The sequence below is a fragment of the Balaenoptera acutorostrata genome, chromosome X (genome assembly GCF_949987535.1).
Source record: "Balaenoptera acutorostrata chromosome X, mBalAcu1.1, whole genome shotgun sequence".
Taxonomy (NCBI): Eukaryota; Metazoa; Chordata; class Mammalia; order Artiodactyla; family Balaenopteridae; genus Balaenoptera; species Balaenoptera acutorostrata.
The window spans coordinates 84,952,620-84,978,135 of NC_080085.1; the positions used below are offsets into that span (position 1 = coordinate 84,952,620).

At 36.0% G+C, this 25,516-nt stretch overlaps 2 protein-coding genes across 5 annotated transcripts in view; both read left to right on the forward strand.

Moving 5' to 3' along the window:
- The window catches only part of DIAPH2 (diaphanous related formin 2), an 868,194-nt gene that overhangs the window by 197,765 nt on the left and 644,913 nt on the right, over positions 1-25,516 (forward strand). For all 4 annotated transcript variants that reach the window (XM_057538261.1, XM_057538259.1, XM_057538260.1 and 1 more), the window contains one exon: positions 4,998-5,137. In XM_057538261.1, coding sequence (XP_057394244.1) covers positions 4,998-5,137 — 140 coding nt within the window. The remainder of the gene's footprint in view (positions 1-4,997; positions 5,138-25,516) is intronic.
- Positions 6,739-7,518, forward strand: RPA4 (replication protein A4). The gene has a single exon (XM_007180858.2). The coding sequence runs from the start codon at positions 6,739-6,741 to the stop codon at positions 7,516-7,518; it is 780 nt and encodes a 259-aa protein (XP_007180920.2).

Here is a 25,516-nt window from a genome sequence, read left to right on the forward strand (position 1 = left end):
CTTGATTCCTTCTAGTGTAGTTTTCATTTCAGTTATTGTATTGTTCATCTCTGTTTGTTTGTTCTTTAATTCTTCTAGGTCTTTGTTAAACATTTCTTGCATCTTCTCGATCTTTGCCTCCATTCTTTTCCGCCGTCCTGGATCATCTTCACTATCATTATTCTGAATTCTTTTTCTGGAAGGTTGCCTATCTCCATTTCATTTAGTTGTTTTTCCGGGGTTTTATCTTGTTTCTTCATTTGGTACATAGCCCTTTGCCTTTTCATCTTGTCTATCTTTCTGTGAATGTGGTTTTTGTTCCACAGGCTGCAAGATTGTAGTTCTTCTTGCTTCTGCTGTCTTCTCTCTGGTGGATGAAGCTATCTAAGAGTCTTGAACAAGTTTACTGATGGGAGGGACTGGTGCTGGGTAGAGCTGGCTGTTGCTCTGGTGGGCAGAGCTCAGTAAAACTTTAATCCACTTGTCTGCTGATGGGTGGGGCTGGGTTCCCTCCCTGTTGGTTGTTTGGCCTGAGGTGACCCAACACTGGAGCCTACCCGGGCTCTTTTGGTGGGGCTAATGGCAGACTCTGGGAGGGCTCATGCCAAGGAGTACTTTCCAGAATTTCTGCTGCCAGTGTCCTTGTCCTCACGGTGAGACACAGACACCCCCAGCCTCTGCAGGAGGCTCTCCAACACTAGCAGGTAGGTCTGGTTCAGTCTGCTATGGGGTCACTGCTTCTTCCCCTGGGTTGCAACGCGTACACTACTTTGTGTGTGCCCTCCAAGAGTGGAGTCTCTGTTTCCCCCAGTCCTGTTGATGTCCTGCAATCAAATCCCTCTAGCCTTCAAAGTCTGATTCTCTAGGAATTCGTCCTCCCGTTGCTGGACCCCCAGGTTGGGAAGCCTGATGTGGGCCTCAGAACCTTCACTCCAGTGGGTGGACTTCTGCGATATAAGTGTTCTCCAGTTTGTGAGGCACCCACCAAGCAGTTATCGGATTTGATTTTATTGTGATTGCTCCCCTTCTACCGTCTCATTGTGGCTTCTCCTTTGTGTTTGGATGTGGGGTATGTTTTTTGGTGAGTTCCAGTGTCTTCCTGTTGATGATTGTTCAGCTGTTATTTGTGATTCTGGTTCTCTCACAAGAGGGAATGAGAGCACGTCCTTCTACTCTGCCATCTTGAACCAATCTCGAGCATGTTTGGTTTTGATACTAACATTTCATATCAGAGTAGGGTGGTTGTGATTATTAAACTGACCGAAGTTTCTTTTGGTTCTTTGTGTAGTGTTTTAGAATAGTACAAAGACAGTCACGCTGGCAAGTATCTCCATTCTAATGATTTTCAAATGAAGGAATCGTTTCAAATTATGAAAGCTCTTTGTTCACCTAGCTTTGGAGTAGCATGATGTATGCTAATTGCTAACTTTGTCTGCATTATTTTTTAAAGATCAAATGGGCACAGTGGTAATTTTCATTAATCTCATACAGAGCAGCTAATTAAAATTTCCATTATTATCCATCCATTATCTAGTTGTTTCCTTTGTTCAGTATCAGAACAGGATGTTAATAATAAGCCATTCTTGTATTACAGCCCTATTAAATATAGTGAGAATTAGTTTAATCTATTGCACTTTTGTTTTTAGGTGATTTCTTTAATATTATTTTGTACCATATTGATTTTGCTGAAGATACTTTGACATTTTGTAATAGAGATTTCAAAATTAAATACTTGTTGCTTTAATTTTTAACTCAATATTGAGGAAAGGTGACATATAGTAAAAAAAAAAGAAGTAACCCAAGGACCAGAATGTTAGTGTTTTATTCTTGTAACCTCACTAATTACGTGAACTTGGGAAATCAACTTGATTCTCTATTTATGTAATGAGAGCATTACAACAGCTGGTCTTTTAGGGCCAGTCCAGCCTTCCCATGCTATCATGTTTTCATAATTTTCAAATATGAAGTTATGTTAAAACCCCAAAGTCCTTCTAAGCTTGATAAAAGGCATTTGTTCTCTAAAGTTATATATCTTCTGTCTTGCTCCATTACATTGTTTTCTTCCATTCCTTATAACTGTAGAGTATCCTCAATTATATAATTTAAACTAGTTTTTAAGGCTTGGAGGAGGGGTGAGTCCCAAGGTGATAGGCTGGCCCAATTGTTCCATAAAGAATATCTCACACACAACCATGTAGAAGAAAGGATCTAACATTTTCTGAGCACCTCACTCTGTCTATGAGACAACACATATGAAATGCCTGTTTTTGGCACTTGGTATGCATTGTTTTACTTAAGCCTCATAACAAATATGAAGGGTCAGTGTTTATTACCCCTGTGTCACGGATGAGCAAACAGGTTTATAGAGATCCATTCAGTCGTCTGATCAAAGATTACCTAGAAGGTAGGTTAAGGGCCATGATTCATACCCAGTGGCAGTTTGAGCCATCCCCAGCATACCATATACTGTGTAAGTTTACCTGTTCTATACAAGCATATCTGAATATATTATAATGGAATGTCTCAGGACTGTAATATTCTGAAGTGAAACTAAACTGAATTTGGAAGCTTTGGCATGTTGAAGCTCATCAGTCATTCACCCGTTTGGTTATTCACCATTCATAGATCCATCATTCATTCAAGAAATATATACTGAGTACTTAACTGTGTGCCAGGCACTGTGTTAAGATCTGGAGATACAGTAGTGAACAAGATAGGCAAGTTTCCTGATTTGTGGAACCTATGTTTTAATGAGGAGGACACAGTAAACAAATAAACGTGATAAACTTATATAAGACTGTTGGGCTGAGACTTAAATGATGAGAACCAGCAATGGAGAGGTCAGAGGTAAGAGTCTTCCAGGCAGAGAAAACAGCAAATACAAAGGTCATTCTACAGGAATAAGCCTATATATAAGCCTCTAGGGGAGTCAGTATGGCCTTGTCATCCATTAATTAAGAAAATAAGTTTGAGGATCATATGAAAGTGAAAGTGACAGCAGATCTGCAAAATTTTATACTATAAATGTTTACTTTTTATTCCTTGTGGATCTGTAGCCTTAAGAGATGGGTAAATAAGTTATAGAAATGTGGAAATGATTTCACGATGATGGTATTACTTACTGTGCCATCTGTGTGGTGATTCATTCAGTAGACTTCCTGAACATCTACTGTATATCCTACTAAAGCAAGAAAAATCAAGTCCGTGGCCATTATACAATATATGGGAGCGAATAGTATGAAGTTGTATTCCTTATTCTGTAATTGTTATGGACAGATTCAATAACAGCACACTTTTGTTGAGGCTCACTAAACCCCATCACTGTGTTAGATACTTGGCATACATGGAGTTCCCAGTCTGGAAGAGAAAGAGACACACTTAATGACCTCTGCCCCAATGTCTTAAGTGCTGTAGTAGTGATAGTGTCACAGTGGTATAAGGGAATAGAGTTCCTGTACAGAAGACTTTATCAGACTTTAAACATTTACTGTTTAATGGAATTTTTTAAAATTCAGACATTAAGAATGATTGACAGTTTCTATATCAGGAGGCATTCTCAATAAAAAGCCAAATAGTATGAAACCCTAGGGAATCTATTTCTCATTATTAACATTTTGTTTTTTTTTTCTTAAACTCTATATCCTCTAATGATATAACTTCTATCAAATTGGAAAAACATTGCTTTCCTTCTTCTAGCTTAGATACTTAGCAGAAACTGAGTGTAATTCATATGAACTTACAAAATGGGACTCAAGCTAGGGTTTTAATTCAGGGGGATACATTTGTAATACAGGAAGGGGGCAGTTATGATTATGTAGATCTGGAATGTGAAACTGAGTTATTAGTACAATGAATGTGTTGATGATGTTTTCCTCCCAGCCTTTTCCCAAACTACTTACATAGTTATGGCAAGGTGAAGAAGCTAAGGAGCTGTGATGAGATAATGAGTTCTAGAAATAACCCCATGAATCCTGGAAATTAAGCTAAAAACTAGTCGCTATCAGATAAATGCATTTAATGGCTTTTTAAGATTACTACAGCATGGGATTAACATAGTTACGAAGGAATAGTTAGGAATTGGTGAATGCTTTACACTAATTTGTTAACTAACATGCTAATTGGAGACTATATTGTTTTGCATTTTAATAAACATTTTCACTTGGTTTTCAGATAGGGTGATATTCTGACATATTTAAGTAGATTTGGGTTATGTATGATGTTTTGCATTAAATTTTGTTCACTGTATTTTGTAGAATAGAATATAAATAACTAGGAGAATTAATAAGATGACTTCTAAATGTTCATCCTGTGGGTTAAGGAGGACCACTTAATGTTAATCCTAATGCCTGGATTGTAAATTTAAGCATCCCTGTCAGTGATACTTTATGCCACTGAAGTCCATATTCTGTTCAGGTTATGAGTGCCATCAGTGTAATTTTCCTTTAAATGAGGCTGAGGAGAGTGTTGAGATATATACAACATGATTTTACCATGTGAGTTTTTTTTTAATTTTTAATTTTTATTTTTTACCATGTGAGTTTTTTTTTTTTTTAGCCCCAGAGATTGATTGATTGATTGATTGACTGATTTATGGCTGTGTTGGGTCTTCGTTTCTGTGCGAGGGCTTTCTCCAGTTGTGGCAAGCGGGGGCCACTCTTCATCGCGGTGCACGGGCCTCTCACTATCGCGGCCTCTCTTGTTGCGGAGCACAGGCTCCAGATGCGCAGGCTCAGCAATTGTGGCTCACGGGCCCAGTTGCTCCGCGGCATGTGGGACCTTCCCAGACTGGGGCACGAACCCGTGTCCCCTGCATTGGCAGGCAGATTCTCAACCACTGAGCCACCAGGGAAGCCCCACCATGTGAGTTTTATGACCAAAAGTTTTTAAGCGCCTGGCACTCTGTACACATTTTTATACGGTAAAATATTTACATATTCTATGCATTATTGTATTTTAAAAGTTAAAAAAAAAACCTGTTGTTTGTCTAAAATAATATCTTTTTTTTTTTTTTTTAATAGGGAGGGCTGAAAAACAGCAAACATGAATGCACTCTGTCTTCACAAGAATATGTTCATGAATTACGATCTGGTATTTCAGATGAGAAACTTCTTAATTGCCTAGAATCTCTGAGGGTTTCTTTAACCAGCAATCCTGTCAGGTAGGTGCTTTTTTACTGTTTTGGTATGATTCATACAATTTGTACTGTATATCATTGTTGGGAATATAATCACTTACGTCATTTTAACCTCAAGTTTTCCTGACCAGAAGTCTGATGTTAGTTAATAAAACAACAATGTCTAATTACGAGTTTGTAAACATTTAAAAATGTGTAGCTAATCTGATCTCTAATAACATGCAATTTTAAGAATACAAATATTAGTCAGATGGTTAAGTCCTCTTTGATTATGTAAAATATGGGTCCAGAAGTTAAACATCCACATTTATATGAAAATCTGTACTCGGATAACAATTATTATATATTTATTTATAAAATAAATTAAGTACATTGGCTCTATGATATTTTTCCTTTTTAACTTGAGAAGTAAATATAGTTTTGTATTCTACAAGTTTTAGATATGTCATTCACACATTTCTATAATTTGGGATAGCAAAATTAGTTTATTTTAACCAATAAAGTAAATAAGAAAATATTAATAAACTCCTCAAAAATCTACACATTTAGGCTATTACCTAGGTACAAAGGATTTTTAAGGAAGAAGTTCTTGCCAATGGTGGATTCTAATAACTGATGTTCTTTTATTAACTATAAAAAGCCTTTCAGTTAATTACACCCCAAATAAAATGTTTTTATAGGGAAAAACAGATTTTCAGTGTAATATGAAAATATTCTGGGATCTACTTACACAATTACTAAAATATTAAGTTCAGAAATTACTGGATAAGAGTATATAGAAACCATATTTTGATTTTATTCTTGTTTTTCCTAATATATGATGGGATTTGTACTTCCCTGACCTATCCACAGAGCCTTGAAAATAATTTAGAGCTCAGTTGTTTCATTTGAATTTATGTATAAATTGAAATATATTATACTATTTATTTTTACCGATAATGCATTTGGCAGAATAACTGGAAAAGCGTAATTCTACAATAAAAAATTTAAAAAAGTAATGGTAAGATATGACTTGCGTTTGAATACGATAATTATTCAGAGGTGGCTGTCTTGCCATTTTTTCCAGAATGCTTCTGGTTTTAATGATTTGAAAAAGGAAGTGAGTTCTTGGTGGACAGTAAACGCGGTGGGTCGTCCCCCGTCCCCCCCTCCCCCGCTGCCGCCTCTGCCGCCTCCACACACAAACTATACTGAACTTATTGCTCTGAAAATTGCTGTTGAGTGGTTGAGTGAGTTGAATAAATGAGTCTTTTAGAAGTGACTACAGAAGTCGTTACATTTAGGAATGAAGCAGGGGTGGGGGGAACCTAGTAAAAATGCATTTTTATAAAGATAGCGGGAAAGGTTTGAAATTACACGTGGGTCCTTTAAGATGTAGGGGAGCAGCTACCTGACAACTCCAAAGAATTGTGGGGCGAAGTGAGAAGCTGGCAGGTCTTGATTGGTTAGAGACAGCTGCATCCTGGCAGGTGATTGGCTCCACAGTTGCGTGGGGCTGCTTGTGTCGTCACAATCCCAGCATTCCGTTGTAGCCGTTATAGCCGTTGTAGCCTGCCTGTGGAACTCGTGGAACTTGCTGACAGGAGCCAAACCCCACCTCCTTGTCTGCCGGAGCTGCCCTTAAAATGAGTAAGAATGGGTTTAGGAGCTGTGGCGGCATCTGTGCTGCAGGCGGAGCCGTCGGAAGCAATGACCCACCGTCTCAGGGCAGGGTAGCTCCTGCTTTTAAGTCCATACGATACAGGTCCCGAATCCAGGATATTATACCTTGCTGTGTAAACCAGCTGCTCACCTCCACTGTGATTGATAATGTCTTCACGATTAGGGGAATCGAGGTTTCCCAAGTCTCTATCGTGGGGATAATCAGGCAGGCAGAGATGGCTGCAAATTACGTTCTTTACAAGATTGATGATATGACCACCAAGCCTATCAAGGTCCGCCAGTGGGTCGGCAGAGATAGAGCAAAGCAGGGGATAACTCTCCTTCCAGTGGGAGTATACGCCAAAGTGTTAGGTATCCTCAAATGTTCTGCGGAGGTGAAGAGCCTTGAGGTGTTGAAAATCCGTGTCCTGGAAGACATGAACGAGTTCACCACACATATTCTAGAAACGGTTAACGCGCACATTATGCTGGATAAAGCGGCCTCTGGGCAAAGTGTTCCTGTTGTTCCCTCAGAAATGGATGAGGCCCAGAGGCACAGCGAGTACCACCCCGACTTCATCCGGAAGGAGGTGCTGCGTTTGATTCACGAGTGTCCTCGACAGGAAGGCAAGAGCGTTCGTGAGCTCCAGACCGAGCTTAGCAACCTGAGCATCGGGACCATCAATCAAGCCGTTGAGTATCTCACCGTCGAGGGCCACATCTACCCCACTGTGGATGGGGAGCATTTTAAATCTGCTGATTGAAGCAGCGAAAACTTTTTTCATTTCCTGAAGACCCTGCCTCCAGTTGTGACTAAGTTTGACTGTTTGACTTTTAGGAAGTAGATTTCTTTAAACAAAAGATTGGGACTGGCATCCTTTTGGAACTTCACTGCTTTTCCAACTGCTTTGAACTTTTCTATTTTTCTAACTATATTTGAAGCTCAGAGGGAGATGGTGATGGATAAATTGGCCTTTTTGTAGAGTTTACCAGCAAGCAAATGAAAACACTCTTGGACGGATGATTTTGGGGGAGAAAAGGTATAGAAAAAGTTGAAAATTATTAGTTGCATGGGAGCTTCTTCTTCTGAAATACCTACATATTAGGAGAAAGTAGATGCAGTCAAGGAGCCAGGTAAGAGACAAAAAAAATTCTGTTGTTTTTACATTAGACTTATTTTCTATGTTTGGATTTAGCATATTATATTAGTATCTCTTGCTAAATATAGTAGTTGATTAATTCAGATGTGCTAAAGATAGCAGTTTATGAATTCAGGCACTCAGTTCAAATGTTCATTTAGTGATTTGCTCTTACACTGTAGGTTTATGTTTTTTAAAAGATAAGATTATACTATGTTTAAATAGGAGGGTCAGCTTTGACTTTTTTTCTTAAAATATGATTAATGATTGTTTCAAATACAATGTGGAGATATTTGGATTAAATTACAATCTCTTGTAGTTGCATAGTACACAGATACCAGACTTTATGTAAGTTTCATGTTCTGATGTATTATAGTACTAAATGCTCTGTTTTATGTGTGATTTTTTTCTAAATTCATTTGAAAAGCCTATAGTTTGTTTTTGAATATTAATATTGTAATTATCCAGAATAATTTTTTCTCTTCTCTATATGATATCAATAACATACATCCTATTTGTAGTAAAACATTTTAGTATAGGTTATATGACTTATGTGAGGCTTTTAAATAATTGAACACACTAAGCACTCAGTTGTACATACACTGAAGATGGTATCTTTCAAGTTACTAGCTTTGTTACATTAGTGGAAAGAAAAAATACATACATTCAGATAGAAAAGCATTACTTGTCTCAATCACAAAAAGAAGGTGCAAAAACAGAAAATCTCTTAAAAGCCAACAATCCATACTGTTAGAATGTGGCCTCTTTTTGCCAGTTCCTAGGAAAACTTATCAACAGTTCTTGCTTAAGCTTCCTGAGGCATAAATTTAACTTTTCTTCCCTTCAAAAGCAAGGAAGTCATAAATGACACTCTTTTGAAAACCACAGATGGTTAACATACTATAAACGTGTTTGTTATTTAAATTATCAGACATCTTTCCAAATTCTAGTCTTCATAAACATAAGAAATTATGAACTACCCTTTGTCGAAAAGGTTGCCTGCCCTGGGGAAAATCATACTGAAGGAGAGACAGACGAGGGTCATATTTCTTCCTCAAGATGTCAGTGCGGAAAGAAATAGTCTAAGAGACAGAATAATCTTTTGTGGTATCACTTATACAAATGCTGGAAGCCTGAGATTAAAATCTGATATTTATGACTTCGTAGGTCACTTTCCTAATTGTCAAGTTGATTCAATTGGCGGTTGGCTGGGTAGTCACCTTTCCCCTCACTCTAGGAATATTCCTAGAGCCAAAAAAGCTTTTTTTGGCTGCCTTTGTGCCTGGGAACTGATGCCTATATGTATACCCGAATTTAAGGCCAGGGACCACCCCCACTTCCTGCCCCATCCTTTGAGGGGGACTGTCCTCTATCTTTGTGCCTTGGGGTACTTTTTAGCTTTGTTAATTACCCTAGCACCCCCCCCCCCCCATTCTTCTTGTGTTTTACTGGGTTTCTGCTGCAGGTAAGGAACTGCAATGGAAGAATACTAAGTAGGTCTAGCTATAATGTGAATGAAAATCAAACATTTTGAGGCAGAAACAATTGCTAGATTGCCGTACATGCATATTTAGTGCATGTTAGGGGTAGCAGATTTTTCAAATTCATTTTAAACCATCCACTTGGTACGCAGACGTCTTTTTCAATTTTGTTTAGACGGTGAATAAACTTGGCCAGTACTCCCCTTCCTCTCCAGTTCTGCCCTGTATGTGAGCCAAATCTTTGAGGATAAGATAGAAACCCTGTGGAAATGCTATTGACTATTTTCAGCAGGGACATTTAACTCTGAGGAACCTGATAATTGATAATTATAAGCACTGGGGGTTGTTTTTCTATGGCTCATAGGCATAAGAAATGTATGCATTTATATTGGAGTTGATTCTAAATGAACGGGATAAATAAATTTGAAAATTTTTCAAGTCAAATCTAATACTGTCATCACAATTGTTAGTACTTGTTTTATTTTACCTACTAAATTTAGATTTATATTTTGAGTAAATTTTAAATTGTATTTTTACAATTTCCATTCACTTATAATGATGAATGAAAAAAGGTAACCACTGAGAATTCTTTAAAGTCATTAAACCGTTAGTGAGCACCTACTATATGCAATAGGAGTTAACTTTCATTTTAATAAGCTTAAATTTAATTGACTTCTGAAATGCTTATTAAAATAATAATAGTTAATATTTTAACATTTATATAGTACTTATTATCTGCTAGGCACTGTTCTAAGAGAGAGAGAGAATGTGTATGTGTGTGTGTCCCTGTGATTTATAATCGAGGTCCCTGTGCCTCGATTTATATTTCCAGCTCAGACCTTTCTCTTGAAGTTCAGACCCCATCTCCAAATGTCTTCCCAGATGCCCTACAGGCATCTTTAAAACATTAAAAAAATAATAACAAGGAACACTTAACATATATACCATTTTTTATCCCCCAGGAAATGTTCTAAGAACTTGAAATACACACATACAACCAGGGAATCATTATGATTAGTATTAATATTGTTCTCATTTTATAGATGAAGAACTTGAGGCTCAGAAAGGTTAAGTAATTTGCTCCATTTTAATGTTACATGGCTAGTAAGTGTCAGAGCTAAGGTTCCAATCCTGGGTCCTTATCCACTTCTTTGTATTACCTCACAATAAGGAAAGTCTTTTAAAATATCCTCCTTTCATTCTTGTCACATACTAAATATTTTGACTTTATTTCTTTCATTAAAATTTGCCTGACTTGAATTTTTAAAAAAACGCTATGAAGTATTTCAGCAACAAGTATAGAGGAGAATATAAAAACACCTCTGTATTCATTACCAGTTTAAGAAACAAAATTTATTTTTATTATAGTTGTAGAGAACTTAGCCATATAACTCATTAATGTTTAATGACACTATAACATCCTTTGAGCCTGCATTTTCACTGATTAAAAAATCATCTGAAAGTCTACATCTTCTATAAACCAATGCATTTATTTTTTGAAGTGTACTATCTTAAGAATATGTATCATTGCATTGAAAAGTCTTCTTCTTATGGCCTCGTGGCTCTTTGTAGTGAAATTTGGGACTCCTTTGCTCTATACATTATGGATGATACCTCTAGTAATTCAAATGCCATCCATATGATATTATTCCTATTTACCATTATATGATAAATCAAGAAAGCTTTTTAATTTTACTATTGAGAGTTACTATTTTTTTTTTTTTTTTTTTGGGTAATACCTTAGGTTGGAGCAGTTCAATGAATAGCACTTAATATTATGTAGTTTGTTTTTATATAGCAGATGGATATCCCAGAAAGGAATAACAAATTCCCCTTGTCCATATGGGGCTTGCATATGGAGCTTACATTCTAGTAAGAGAAGTCAGACAATTAAAAAATATATATATTTATATACATATATATATATATGTGTATGTGTATATATATATATATATATACATACACACACACACACACACACACACACACACACACACACATATGTACATAAAATGTCAGGTTGTGATCTGTCCTGGGGAGGGAATGTTGCTATTTCATATCACATTGTCAGTGAAGGCCTCCCTGACTTTAGTGACATGTGAGCAGAGATCTAAAGGAAGTGTGGGAGTGAGCTGTGTTGTCCACTGGAGGAAGAACATTGTTAGAAACAGGAAGCAGCAGCAGCAGCAGCAGCAAATGCTTGGCCTGTTCCAGGAATGTCAAAGAGGCCAGTGTGGCTGGAGGCAGAGAATTGTGAGCCATTGGTAGGACTTTGGCTTTTACTCTGAGTGAGCTGGGAAGCTGTAAGAGGGTTTTGAGGAGAGTAATGGCCTGACCTGACCTAGGTTTTTAAAGGATAACTCTGGGTAGAAGCAGGGAGACCATGTAACATGTTGCAGTGAAGGAGCTAGAAATTTCACAGCAATTCTAGAGACAGCCGTGTAGCTGTGCTTCGTGGAGGCCGATATGGAAGGTCACTTGACATCCCAAGGTAGTCCTAGAGCCTGATTATTTTTGTCATGAGTCTTCAACTCAGCAGCAGAAATTCATGGTGCCTCTCCCTGATTTGTTCATTGTGAACATGGACTCTATATGAGTCTGCTTCTTTTCCTGATATTAACTGCCTGGCCTTCGCTGTATTCCTCATTTAGAATTCTTAATGGGGAGATGCTGGTCCCCACTTGTTTCTGCTCTGGCAAAGCTTTTCATGCCAGGCCACCTCAGCCTACAGGCCCATCTACATGCTGGCCACACCTCTGGTTAGGTGACTGTCCCTAATCGAGTCAGTCGTGTCCTTGGGAAGGGAAAGGGAGGCAAGGTGATGTCCAGAATTTGTCCATCTCAGAAAGTGTCTCTGGAGAGTGTTGCCCTAAGAAAAGGAGGAAATCAATGTAAGAATAAACCCAAGAAAGAGAATAATTTGTATAATAATAAGTAAATTATACAGAAAACAAAGAAAAAATAGCGTGTAGAGGGAAAAATCACCTTGAATGCATCATGTCTTATTTGTTATATAACAGTAAAAGAATCCTTGAAATTCAGCAGTAATCATTTAATATTATTCTTCCTTATGTAGAACTATCATTAATGAAATTAAATTTTGTTAACCTTGTTCTCTTTATAAATAAAATTTTTCTGGATACTAAATTATGAGAGAGAGCATGTTATATGATAGAGTACCACTAGAATGCCAGTCATGATATCTGATTTCCAGGCCTTGATTTCTCACCCTCTATGACCTTAGTCCAGTCAGTGAACTCTTTGGGCCTCAGTTTTTCCATATGTAAATGAGATTGGAGCCTTCCAGCTCTAAATTTCTATGTTCTGTGTTCTCTTTTGCTTAGTTCCAATCCTCTTACTTTTGCTATAAGAACTAGATTATTGTTAAGAAATGATTTTGAAGAGTGAGAAAAATGTTCCTCTATTAAGACTAAAAGATTTCCTAGCATTCTATTATTTTCTTGTATTTGTAAATATATTTAACCAACTCTGGACAGGTATTTAGTTTTATTTTATTTTTTTTTAAAGGTATTTAGTTTCCTTTAAAATATTGAAGGAAGCAGTTTCTGTGTCTCTGTTACATAACTATTTTCCAAAGCTGATATTCATTGGAATCTGGGCATTTGCCCTCTTCATGGCTGATTTGCTTCTGTACCACAGTTTTAACTGATTTCTTTTTGTTCAGCCCCTAGTAAAATAATAAATATATAGACACTCATACACACACTAATAGCTTTGCTAAACATTTTCAAAGCACAGTCATTTCAGAACATTAAACAGTCATGATTTTCAAATTCATATAGTATTTAATCACTTAGATGATAAAGGCTCTAAGAAAGTAATTTTTTTATATTATTTTCTGCTAATGGCAAATATTTAAAAATTCCTTTTATAAGCCATCATTAACTGGCCATATCCCAAATCACTCCATTACTATACATTCCTTCAACATTTATTTTGTACTGTACACATTCACCTGCACCTGCTTATGCTGTGTAATAGTTTCATGCATGTATGTCTGCTTTTCTCACTTCGATTTTAGACTCCTCTGGGGAAGGGAACCTCTTGCCCTCTTATTTGTTTCATGATGGCAGGTACGGTGTAATTTATATACAATAATGTGTGATTTGATGTAGATGTTGACCCACCATCAGTAAAAATCTATGCTCCTCCAGCCATGAGAATGAATTTGCATTAATCGGGCTCTATTTTGTGGCCATGCATTTTAAGATGTAATTGGAGAAAAAGAATGAAGCAAACTTCCTCCACACAAGAGTGAAACCTATTGGTTTGATTTGAACCATATTCATCAGCTACAGACAACGTAGCATTCTTTCCACGATGGTCTTTTTATGGTTGCATGGTGAATTAATGAAATTGAATGTTTACAACTCTATTTAACACCCTAAAAATCCATGAGTTTTGGCTATAAAGTAAATCCCAGTCTGGACCACAAATCGTATTAGACTTTGCATATACCATGGTCTGTGTGTTTCAGGATGAGAACTATGTTATTTACAGATTTTTGTTTATATTCCTCTACTAAAGTTATGAAAGGAAGCAGTGCCTGCTGAGAAATGACCAATGAGTTTGGACAATTTTATTCCCAGCCAACCCATTACAGGATGCATAGGTATTTGGCAATACATTTTATGAAGATCCAAAGAAATGTGTAGCAATAAATCATTGTCACTAAGCTTTCTCAACACATGACAAAAACAAGAAATACTGGTTTGAAGAATAGTATGAGAGTTGTGATGGTGTAGAATTCTTTCAGAGTTGTTGCTGAAATTGCCTTATAGCTTGAAGGGTATATTACCCCACTAGGAAACTGTTTTTTTCTGTTTGCTTGGAATCTTAGTTACCTGCCAAACTCATGGCGTAGTGTGTATATTCCCTTTCTGTGACGATAGCTTCCTCAGCCAATCTTTTCAAGCAGGTGAAAACAGATAAAATATCTTTTAGAGTTTCTGTAGGTGTAGTTATTTGCATTACCTCTGGCATATTTGTTTTTACTTGATATTTTCGAACGTCCCTTTAGATTTAAACATTTTTCTAGCACATTAATATGCATTTTAACATAATCATCGTAATGAAAATAGCTGACTCTTACAGTAATACAAATTAGGAATAGAAAGTACTTTCTGAATTATGGGTGTTAATAACTATTTGAACAGCCTATATTAAATGCATTAAAAGCTTGGCAAAGCAGCTGACACTACTTAGAAAGTTAATATAACGTTAGATGCAGATCAGTACTCTAAGAACATTCTGCACTGGACTACTTATGAAAAGCAGAATAATGAGGACAATTTTTTATGGTGCAGAAATGGGAAGAGGACTTAAAATTGTGAGCACATCTCAAAAGGCAGCATTATGTGCAGTATTGCGAAAGCAGGGTTGTATTTTAAATTTGTTCACTTTAACTTTCAAATGCATAAATCGTTTTAGAAGACCCTAGTACAGTTTTACATAGACTAGAAAATAGTAAATTCAGAGTAGTTATGTCAAATTGTATGCTTTCTTTTAAAATCTTGGCCAACAATTTGTATTAACAACAACCATGTTGGCTCATTTAGCTAAGTTGGTCCCATAAATATTCAGTGACATTGAATTTTAATTATATAATATTAGCTTCAAAACAGAATTTTAACTTAAGGCAGATCCAATATTATATCTCATAATAGAACCAAACTAGATCTACGTGTCCTATATTATTTTCAAAAAGAAAAACATAGGAACAGCAAATACTGACTCGGGTTTCTGAAGTATTGTTTCAGTTGGAGAAAATGTTAGAGACATTAAAGTAGAATAAATGATGGCTCCTGTGTTGGTATTTATTTTATTATTATATGATATAGGAAGCTCCGCCAAGGCAATGCATTTTCTCATTTAAATGATGTGCTTTAAATTTGAAAACCAATATGTATATATAATAATTGTCTAAAATAATTAGAAACTTGTAACTGGACATGTAATTATAAAGGTATATAAAATCTAGCAGCAGAGTCTAGGTACAATAATTAAATGGATTTCTAAATAGAAGGTGAACTTCTTTCCATTTAGAAATATCTTATATGCGTTTTATTGTATTTTCTGTATATTCAAAACTAGCCTTGGGAAGAAAAAGCTTATAAATATGTGTCGTTTGAGATATTTTTATTTTGGTTTATATGAATTAATTTAACTAAAGGTCTTGGACACATACTAGAGTTTTATATACTTATTATTATGGGACTATTACTAAAGCAATTGCAGCTTTCAATAAGAGATGCAGATATCCCAATACCATTAAGATGAGGGTAAAAATACATGCTCCAAGTAAGGTGGGAACGTGGTAGTTTTCAAAAAGTCTAGGACAATGTCAGGTAGTGATTTGAGTATAAAATAGTTCCAATTTTCCCCATAGCCAAGGGGAAAAAAAGGCAGAGTATTGACAGACATAGCTGTTACCTGATGAATGACAGTGCATTTATTTTTCAGGGAAGGACATTCTTTCTGATTCTAAACTCAGAGAATTTTATTTTGTGTTTCTTTAAACGAGGGGTATTGAACAACACAGTAGAGTGAGTCTTTGATAGTTTTCCATAAAGTACAGAGGATTTCTGTGAATGTCCATTTCCTCCATGGGGCCTTGAGTTTAAAAAAAAAAAAAAAAACAACCCACAAAGTCATGATATTTCTACAAAGACCCAGAGTAATAGTACTGGTATACAGCTTCCCCGTAATCCAAGCTGCTACCAAGGTGTACTTGAGTAATGTCCCTGAGGCTCTCCCTCTGGAATATCTATCATCTCTGCTGGACTTTTGATAGGAGCTGGATAGCTGACAATTCACAATTAAGATGCCAGCTAGCACCTGCAGCGCAGGTATTCTGTGTAGTCGATTGAAAGAAGATCCGTGTGCACTAGATAACAGTGTTTGCTCTATGACCCCAGCTGTTTGATTGGTGTTAGATAATGGGCAGCTAATTTGGGGAGATTTCCCACCTGGTCAGTAAAGCTGTAGGTGTATGGCCTCTCACATCGGGCAGTTTAAACCTGAAAATCTTTTGTTGAGATGGAATCCATGAAGGGAGAACATAGAAGGCAGTATAACATTGTAGTGTACTTTGAAAAAGTAAATCAGCTTCAAGTGAGATAGCTAGCTTAGTAGTCTGCCATATGAATGTGAATCTCAAACCTTCGTACGCTCAGAATCAACCCACTCCTATTTGTTAGGTCTGTTCTGCAGCACCCAGCATTACTGAAAATACGCAGATTTGGTCTAATTCTATTTTGGAGGATGCTGCCTGAGTACTGAGTATTGCTATAGGTTTTTTTAGGGCAAGGCTATAGTACCATACGACCCTTGATACCAGCTTCCAAGAGAGTTACCTGGATATCGTTTCTTAAATTGGTGCATTCAACATTCATTCATCAAAAAGTATTAAAGACTAAGTGCTAAACTGGAGTGTTAAATGGATTTTAAAAAATTGAGTTATCATAAATTTCCATATGTGAATTAGCATTTGTCAAAGAATAAGAATACCCTGAAATGAATCCAGCAGTAAAAACTATATTAAGCATTTTTCTTTGATATAGAAAATGCTTAAGAATTTTGTAGTGTTGTTGAGGTCAACATTATAAGCATCAATTAAAATGGCAAAATATTTTAATTGTAAGTGGTATGGGACATTGCCCTAGGGATATTCTCTGACCTTATGACATGTTTTGTATCTTGAAAAAAACTTCTGTCAGTTTATTTCCTCATCATTACTTTCTCCCAGGAATAGAATGCAGGATACGCTGTGCTGTGTTATCATGTGAGCTTTTCATTAATTTTGGTTTCTGCTATTATTTAGTATTGTTTATAAATGACAGTACTGATTTTACACGTTGGAATCATGTGTTTGCTGATGACAGTAGTTTGATGCAAGCATTCACCTTCATGCATTTCTCAACTCTTTCAAATGATCTTGGAAAATTGGAGTAATAAAAGTTAAGAGACAGCTATAGAGGAGTTAATTTCAAGGGGCAAGAACAAATTATACATGTATATGGATTTTTCAAATATGTGGCTGGAAATTTCTGAAACATATTGATAGGAGGGATGCTAGATAAATATGAATTATCAGATAGTACTGTGGAGATACAGGCACAATGCTGAACACATACTGTGGAGCTTAGGTAAGCGCGATTCTGGACTTAGAGCACTCGTCCATCTATTCAGGGATTTGGCTCTGAGCCCTGTGTGTATGATTTGGGGTCATCTTTGAGACTCCTTGTTCATCACACTTGCCCATTTTCTTATTTGCAATATCTCTTGCATAGTTTTTACATTTCCATTGTCAATACTCTAGTTCAGGCCTCATTCCATTTGCAGACAGGAATTGACAGAGGAACTGATTGTCCAGCAAAGAGTTCACTGTTCACTGGGTTTGTTTGTTATAGCCAAAGTGAGCAAGGCAAAGCACAGAGGGATAGAGAAGTTAAGAAAGTTAACGGGAAGTGTAGGGGAGGAAAAAGTTTTACTCGACCCTCTTAGGGTCCTTGGCTGGGTCTGAAAATTAAACTGACAAAGATTAATAGGAGAAAAGCATACAAATTTTACTGAATTTTTACATATACATAGGAGCCTTCCCAAGAGGATGAAGACCCAAAGAACTGAACAAAGCCAGAAGCTTTTATACCTTTTAGACAAAGAAACAACAAATTTGTGAGAAATTGACAAGACAAAGGGATTTGGACTAGGGGTAGTAAATGGTGAAGAAGTAACTGGGACGATAAGGGTTAGTTTAACAAAGTTTTATTTATACAGCCTTCTGCACCCTCAATTCCCTGCCTCGGATGATAAGAATGCGTTTCCTTCCTGTGGTACATACAGGCAGGATGGGTGACTTTTACGTGGGAGATTTATCTCCTGATTTCATTGAAGAAGGGGCTGGGTTTGGGAGCAATGAGGTCAGAGTGACCTTCTTGGTTCTGTCCTTTTCTCAGACTCCTTCAGCTTAAGATATTCATTATGCCAGGGTGCCATATTTTGGGGTATTGTGTTCTGAACTCCATCGGAAGCCATCTTAAGATGGCTGACCACTTCATTAGTGCTGGGTAAGGAAGCAAGTAAGGCTAACCAAGAACTATTATTCCCAAATTAAAGTTGAATGGCTCCATTTTTTCCAGATGCTTCCTAATACTTGATTATTGTGTCAGACCAAATATCAACTAACAATTGCTACATTTTTTGAAGTGGATGTTTACCGATCTGTACTTCACTGGTATGTCTACAATCTATAATAAGGAATTGCAATATGGCAGGGGTCTGCATCTGTGCTGAGCAAGTTAAGTATTTTATTTATTGGTATATGGGAAGAAGAAAGAAAGTATATTTTTGGATATCCCCGATGTGTTTATTATCTAAAGTTTCCTTTGCTTCTTGATAGAATCCGTAATAAATAATTAAAAAAAAAAACTCTCACTGGTATTGCTTTCACATCTAAGTATACACATTGATGATATTTGAATATATTTTAACTTTCATCCAATATTCCTTCATGAAAGGAAAATAACCAAAAAACTTGTAACCACTAATTGGTGATATATTTGTTAGTTGTTGATAATATAGTTGAATGGGAGGTATGTAAGGACTGAGGAATGATTGATTCCAATCATGGTTTTGCCATTGCCATTAACAAGCTCTGTGATCTAAAACAAGTCGATAAAATTCTTTATTTTCTTCATCTGTAAAATGAAGGAGCCAATATGGAGTAACTTACTTCAATTTCACAACCAGTAAAGCTACTCTTGTGAGTGCATGTCCTTTCGTAGAGGTTTGTTTATAAATGAAGATAAAACCTTGTTGTTAATTTAAGTTGTGTTTGTTTCGGTTTTTAACTGTTCCAATTGAAAAGAAAGTCCTCGCATTTTTGAAGGAGGTCAAAGTTACTTAAGCAGTTGAAGCATTATGCTTTCTTTAAAAAGCATTCGTATGTTTTGAAAGACTTATCAAATATGTAACTTTAGGAGTAGCTATGTTTCTAGATTTTTCTGAAAGTGAGTGCAAGGCAGGTTGAATATAGTAGAAGGCTAATATTTCTTTCTTAGGGACTTTATACTGCATTGTAATCCTATAAAGGTTTTATCTGTATGTCATATACAGTTTATTATTATTGTTTTGTTGTCATTGCTTTAGATGATTTATATCACTGTGGAAGAGAAAAATGTGAGTTTTTTGGTTTAATTTGTGTTAGATAAGCCTTAACAATTCTCACGTTGTTTAATGTGGGGTTATTAAAGATTTTGACTGTTCATTGTTCAATGATTATGTTTTGAAAAAATTTATTAAAGTTGGATGTATTAAGAGGTTTAACTATATTTAAGAGTGCACGTATGTACATACAGGTACACACATAATTTCCATAGTATCTTTCTCAGTTTTAGGGGAAGGGGGTTTTAAAATATTATATAAAGATAAACTAGAAAAGACCAGAAATTTACCATTACAGATCACATTCTGAGACAATAAAACATTTGAACTTGCTGAGATTTTTTGACATCCACCATGAGGACCCAAAGAAATGGTTCTTTGTGGTTTGGTTGCAGTTAGCCTGTGCTAAAAATATTCAGGAATATTAAATTTCTTTGATCTTTGTCTACATAGCTATCACACTCTATAATGAGTCTTTAATTATATGTTTTTGGAACTGCACCTGTTAGGTGAGAAGGACTGTTGCATTTCTGTTGTTCAGTCATCAAATAGCAATTATCTTTCAACTCTCCTTGCCCCTGTTACCATGAAAGAGCATTCATTGACCTTCTCTGCTGCCCACCAGAACCAGTTAGTATAACATGCAGATTGGTGTAGGAAAAAAGGAAATGTGTGGCGGTACGTGCTGATACCTCTCTGTTTTCCTCCTTGCATTCAAAGAACTTCTTACCTTATTCACAACAGATAAACTTGGTGTCAGCTCTCTTTCATTTCCAGGGTTTATAAATTAGGAATGTGATTTCCTGGAGTAAGTTCATTTTAACAAAATTCCACTACTAAAAGAAATTGGACGTCCTGTGGAGTGCGTGATAGAATTTTAACTTTATTACTTAGCTTAGGAAAATAAACCAATACATTTTTCTTGTGGAAGTTAACATTTTATTATAAGTTTGACTGGTTATATCACTAAGAAGATGACTTAAGTATGGTAACATAATTATATTCACAATTTCAAACATATGGAGAAAATTTAAAATATGACTGGCTTTTGCTTGAATATTTGGAATGCTCTTTCTCCCTGCTTCCCCTCTATTTACTATAAAGACTCTATTTTTAATTTCATTCACATTTTTGGTACATTTTGTTTTCATCATTACATTAGGCTAAGACCACCTCTTATATTTTTCTAAGAATACTTTTTAAAGGAGGGTGGGGAGGAAAATATTCTTTGTTCGGTAGCCTTTTGGGCATTTTAACAGATTTGGACTTAAGCCATTACGACTATCTCCAAAGTATTGATAATTTTGAGAGCTTAAGAAATTGATTTTAATAAATAAGGAACTTTTATCCTTTGAGGGAGAATTTTACTTAAACTATTGCCCTCAGGAGATTTTTATATGTAACTCAGGCATTTACAATTTGTTGTGAGCAACTCTTAAAAAAATGTGTGAGTAGCATGAAACAGAGCAGGATTTTTCCAGTGAGACCTGATGGGGAGAATAAATGCAGCCAGGTAAAACCCTCTTAAGCAAAAAACAGAGGATATAGGGAAAGATGGAATGTCTTCTTTGGTGTTTTCTAAGGAAATTGTAATCTGTTTCAATACTGAAGTCAAAACCACTGAGAGCTGGAAAATTGACATATTCAACCTTTTTGTGAATCAGGTGAAATAAGTGGTCAGTGAATATCATGCTTCAAAGGGATTTGTACAGATGTCTAGAAATGGCAGTGTTACAAATAATAGATATTCTAAGTTGGTCAGAAATAGTTCATGTACTAATCTACCATGATGAATAGTTTCGGAGGACATTGAAATGCCCAAGGGTATTGTATTTACTTTCCTGTAGACAAACCTGAGTGGATATATATTTTTTTATCTGGTTAAGACCAAGGCAGTCATAGCATATACAAATCCATGTTGTTTTTGTTGTTAACATTTAACTTTTTCACGGATGTATGTTATTGATAGTGGAATTATCTATGAAGTTGATTTGGCTGAACAAATTATCCTTTAAAAAGGCTGAAAATACTAGGTTTTTCTTGGCTACTGTTTGGAGATACTGATCTGTGGACTGAAGGTATGATACTGTTTGCATTGGGCTGTGCATTGGTTTTAATCACCCAGCACCCTTTTTCTTTCCATAAGGACCTATAACTAAGGTTTGGTTTTAATTTCACTGAAAACATTACATTGGCAACATTGGTATTAAAATGAGATGTTTCCCTGGTATTAAAATATGTAAACACCATTTGCAATCATCTTTAAAGTCTCCTCAGCCCTTTGAATTAGTTGTTTCGTGTCTTATAATTTTACCAATTTTCTCAATTCCCCCAAGAAACTCTGGACTAGTCTTCATTTTATTTGATGTTCCAGTGATTTGGGTTGTAGTATGAGATTACACATGGGAATAGAACACCATTAGAGAGAAATAAAATTCTTTGTACAGAACACATAACCCTCTATACTAGCCTTTAGCACTGTACAAACAGTGATGACATGACTAATATTGGACTTCGGCACATGAGACCAATTGCCTTTACTGCTTATGGGACTCAGGATAGAACTTCCTAAATTTAGCTTTAAGCCTTTTGAAAGAAAGACGTGAATCTGGACAGTCTAATTATAAATGTGCTTGCAGTCACTACTTCCTGTTATGTCTGTATTGCGTATAGTATACTGAACTCATCCGTCCACTAATCTGATTTTAAGTTATATTTACATGAACTGTAATTAAATAATTCAGAGTCTGATATCCAACTTACGGATAAAAGGTTGAAGTTTTTGGAATCTGTGAAGGATTTTCCTTTACATTAATGTGTGAGGGAGCAGAACATCATTTCCTCGTAAAATAGGCACATTTATAATTTTCCTCACTTTGTTTTGCCCTGGAGAGCTAGAGAGGGGAGAATCTTGCTTTCTCATGGACTTAGGGTTCAATGAATCCTCTGATACTTTCATTAAATGTAAGATTTTCTTTCCTTTGATCATGCCAATCAATGTAAGTGGGCCCTTTAAAAATAATGACCTCAGAAGTTCTGAAAGCCTGGGGTAGATTTCTGTTTTAAAACCTTGATATATTTTGATATCTTTCTGTCAGAATTATGCATGAACTATAAATAGACCTCTCTCTCTCTCCATATCCCCTTTCCCCCACCATTGTAATTTCTATGTCTATTTCAATGTGAATTGGCCAGCATTAATATAGTAATGAATATACACAAAGTTGAATAATAGCAATAAGTTAAAGAAAGCACATGATGTGATGAGTGCCAAATATTTAAATTATGAAATCTTTCCCAAAAAATCAATCAATAGAAGAAGTTTAGTGTCTATTTAGATTCTTCTGCATATTTCATACAATTAAAATACTTTTCAATAAATGAATGGATGAAATGTTATTAAGTGTTAATATTTTTGAAAAGGAGTCTTTAATTTATGCCTAAAATCATACCGTATTTTGGACAAGAAGATTTAAAGAGCATTCAAGTTTTTGATTTTTAATATTTTCAGAAATATCTTAATACAAGTTCACTATGCACGATTTCATTTAATAGTCACAAAGGCCTTCTGGGGTACAGGTACTATTCTCATCCCTGTTTTAAAGCTTAGAGGTTTTAAGTAACTGATCAAAAATAACACAGCTAGAATATGACAGAGATGGGATTGGAACCTAGATCTATCTTCTTCTAAAGCTTATGCACTTAACCATGTCACTCTGCCATCTCACAGAGATATTCCATTGATGAATGGAGGGTTATTTTTCTGACCTTTGAGTAAACTTGGGAAAAGATCTCTAATTTTTAACTTCTTGAGCAATATAGGGATGTTGGACTGCCTTATAGATATAGCCACACCTTTTATACCTAAGGTCAGAAAATACTGTCTCATTGTGGGTCAGTCCTCTTCTTCCCTAGAAAATTTTCCTGGCTTCTTTTTCAGTGTTCAGATCTAATCTTAGACTCTTGCTCACTCGTATGTTAACTGTCCTCACTGATCTTTCTATTGTTTTTGTTTGGGTGGTTCATTTGTTCCACCTGGTTCCCTGTCAAGTCATGGTTACAAATATCACCATGTATGTAGCACGTGAAGGCAACTCTTTAACGTAGGTAACTTGATAACATGAAATCACCAATATGTTAATACCAAGAAATGAGATTATGGAATCACCAGTATGTTAATACCAAGAAATGAGATTACGGGCTATAGACCATCTTAAAAAAAAAAAAAGTATAAGCTACATCTGGCTCTGTTCTTTCCAATAAGCTGCCGTACCTAAATTTGATTGGAAGTTTTAGTTGGAGTCGCCAGATACCTTTCTTTAACAGTATTTGGTAGATTTCTTATGAAGCTTAGGACTTTGAAAGACAAGAAAAACGTGGGTTGAAAAGTACCTATCACACCTAAATGAATGAAGTAAGCTGTTAAATAATACAAAACATGTAATTCTGTGTCTAGACATAGATATGTAGGTTTAAACCCAATACAGTTCTGGAACAACCACTAATTCTTCTTTAATGAGTTATTGCTGGAGCCACGAGCCAGATGTTACAGGAAACCATGTACTGGTCCTGTTAGTAATTTCTAATGGTATGATTGAAATAAACATGGGCTTTGGAGTCAGACCTAGGTGTGTGGGTGTGAGTCCTAGAACTGATACTTGTTGAATGATGTTTTGCAAGTTACTTAGCTACTTTGCTTCTCAGTTTCTTTATGTGAAAACACTTTTGGGAATGGCTAAAGTCAAAAAGATTGACAATATGAAGTGTTTGAAGGATTTGGAGCAATTAGAGCTGTTACACTTTGCTGAAGGAGTCCCAAATGGTATAGCCACTTTGGAAAGCAGTTTTTAAAAATTTAAACATGCACTTATCATAAGACCCAGCAATTCTACCCCTAGTTATTTTCCCAAGAGAAATGAAAATATATACTTACACAAATACTTACATGTGAATGTGTATAGCAGCTCTATTCATAATCATCAAAACCTGGAAACAACCCAGATATTCATCAACTGATGAATGGATAAACAAATTGTGGTATATCTATATGATAAAAAGGAATGGACTACTGATACATGCAATAACATAGTTGAATATCATAATATTTATGCTAAATTAAAGGAACCAGACACTGAAAGCTGTATACAGTATGATTCCATTTCTAATGACATTCTGGAAAAAACAAAACTATAGGGACACAAACCAGGTAAGTGGTTGCCAGGCAACTGGGAGTAAGGAAAAGGGATTGACTACAAAAGGGGAATGAGGGAATATTTTGGTGTGGTGGAAATGTTCTATATCTTGTTTGTGTTAGAGGTTGCATGACTATATTTTGTCAAAATGATGAATTTTACTGTATGTAAGTCATATCCCAATAAAAAGAAAGGGAAAAAGCCTTGTGTTCAGAGTGGTTATGGAAATTATAAGAGATCATCCTCCTCCCCCATTTTTTCTCCTGCTTGGTTCTTCATTATCCTCTGTTGCTTCTGTGTCTCTTTATAACTTTGGGGTCCATGATAAATTGCAATTTCTTATTTCAAGGCTGAGATACTACAGAAAATTGATGTCTTTATCTGTCTTTTTCTGCAATCTGAGTCAGATTTTAAACGGAGTGATCAACTGTATTTTTATACTTCTAGATATTCCAGTTAGTACTGCATAACTCAGAGCTGGAATTGGCAGACTCTGTAAAATATACCAAATATACTTGCTTTGACTGGATTCCTCATCTCTGTTCTGTGGCAGTGGGAGTGTACAGTATGGTTGGGAGGGTATTTAGAGCAATCTTGAATTTTGAGCCTGGAGTCCTGCTTGAGAAAGGCTTCCTCCACCTCTCAGCAAACCACTGTTCTATGCCAGGGGTTCTCAAACTTGAGTGAACATCAGAATCACCTGGAGGAGTAATTAAAACACACATTTCTGGGCTCCACCCACAGAGTTACTGAGTCAGTAGACCT

Coding starts and splice junctions, on each gene's coding strand:
- RPA4 (XM_007180858.2), top strand. CDS start 6,739: ATGAGTAAGAATGGGTTTAGGAGCTGTGGCGGCATCTGTGCTGCAGGC.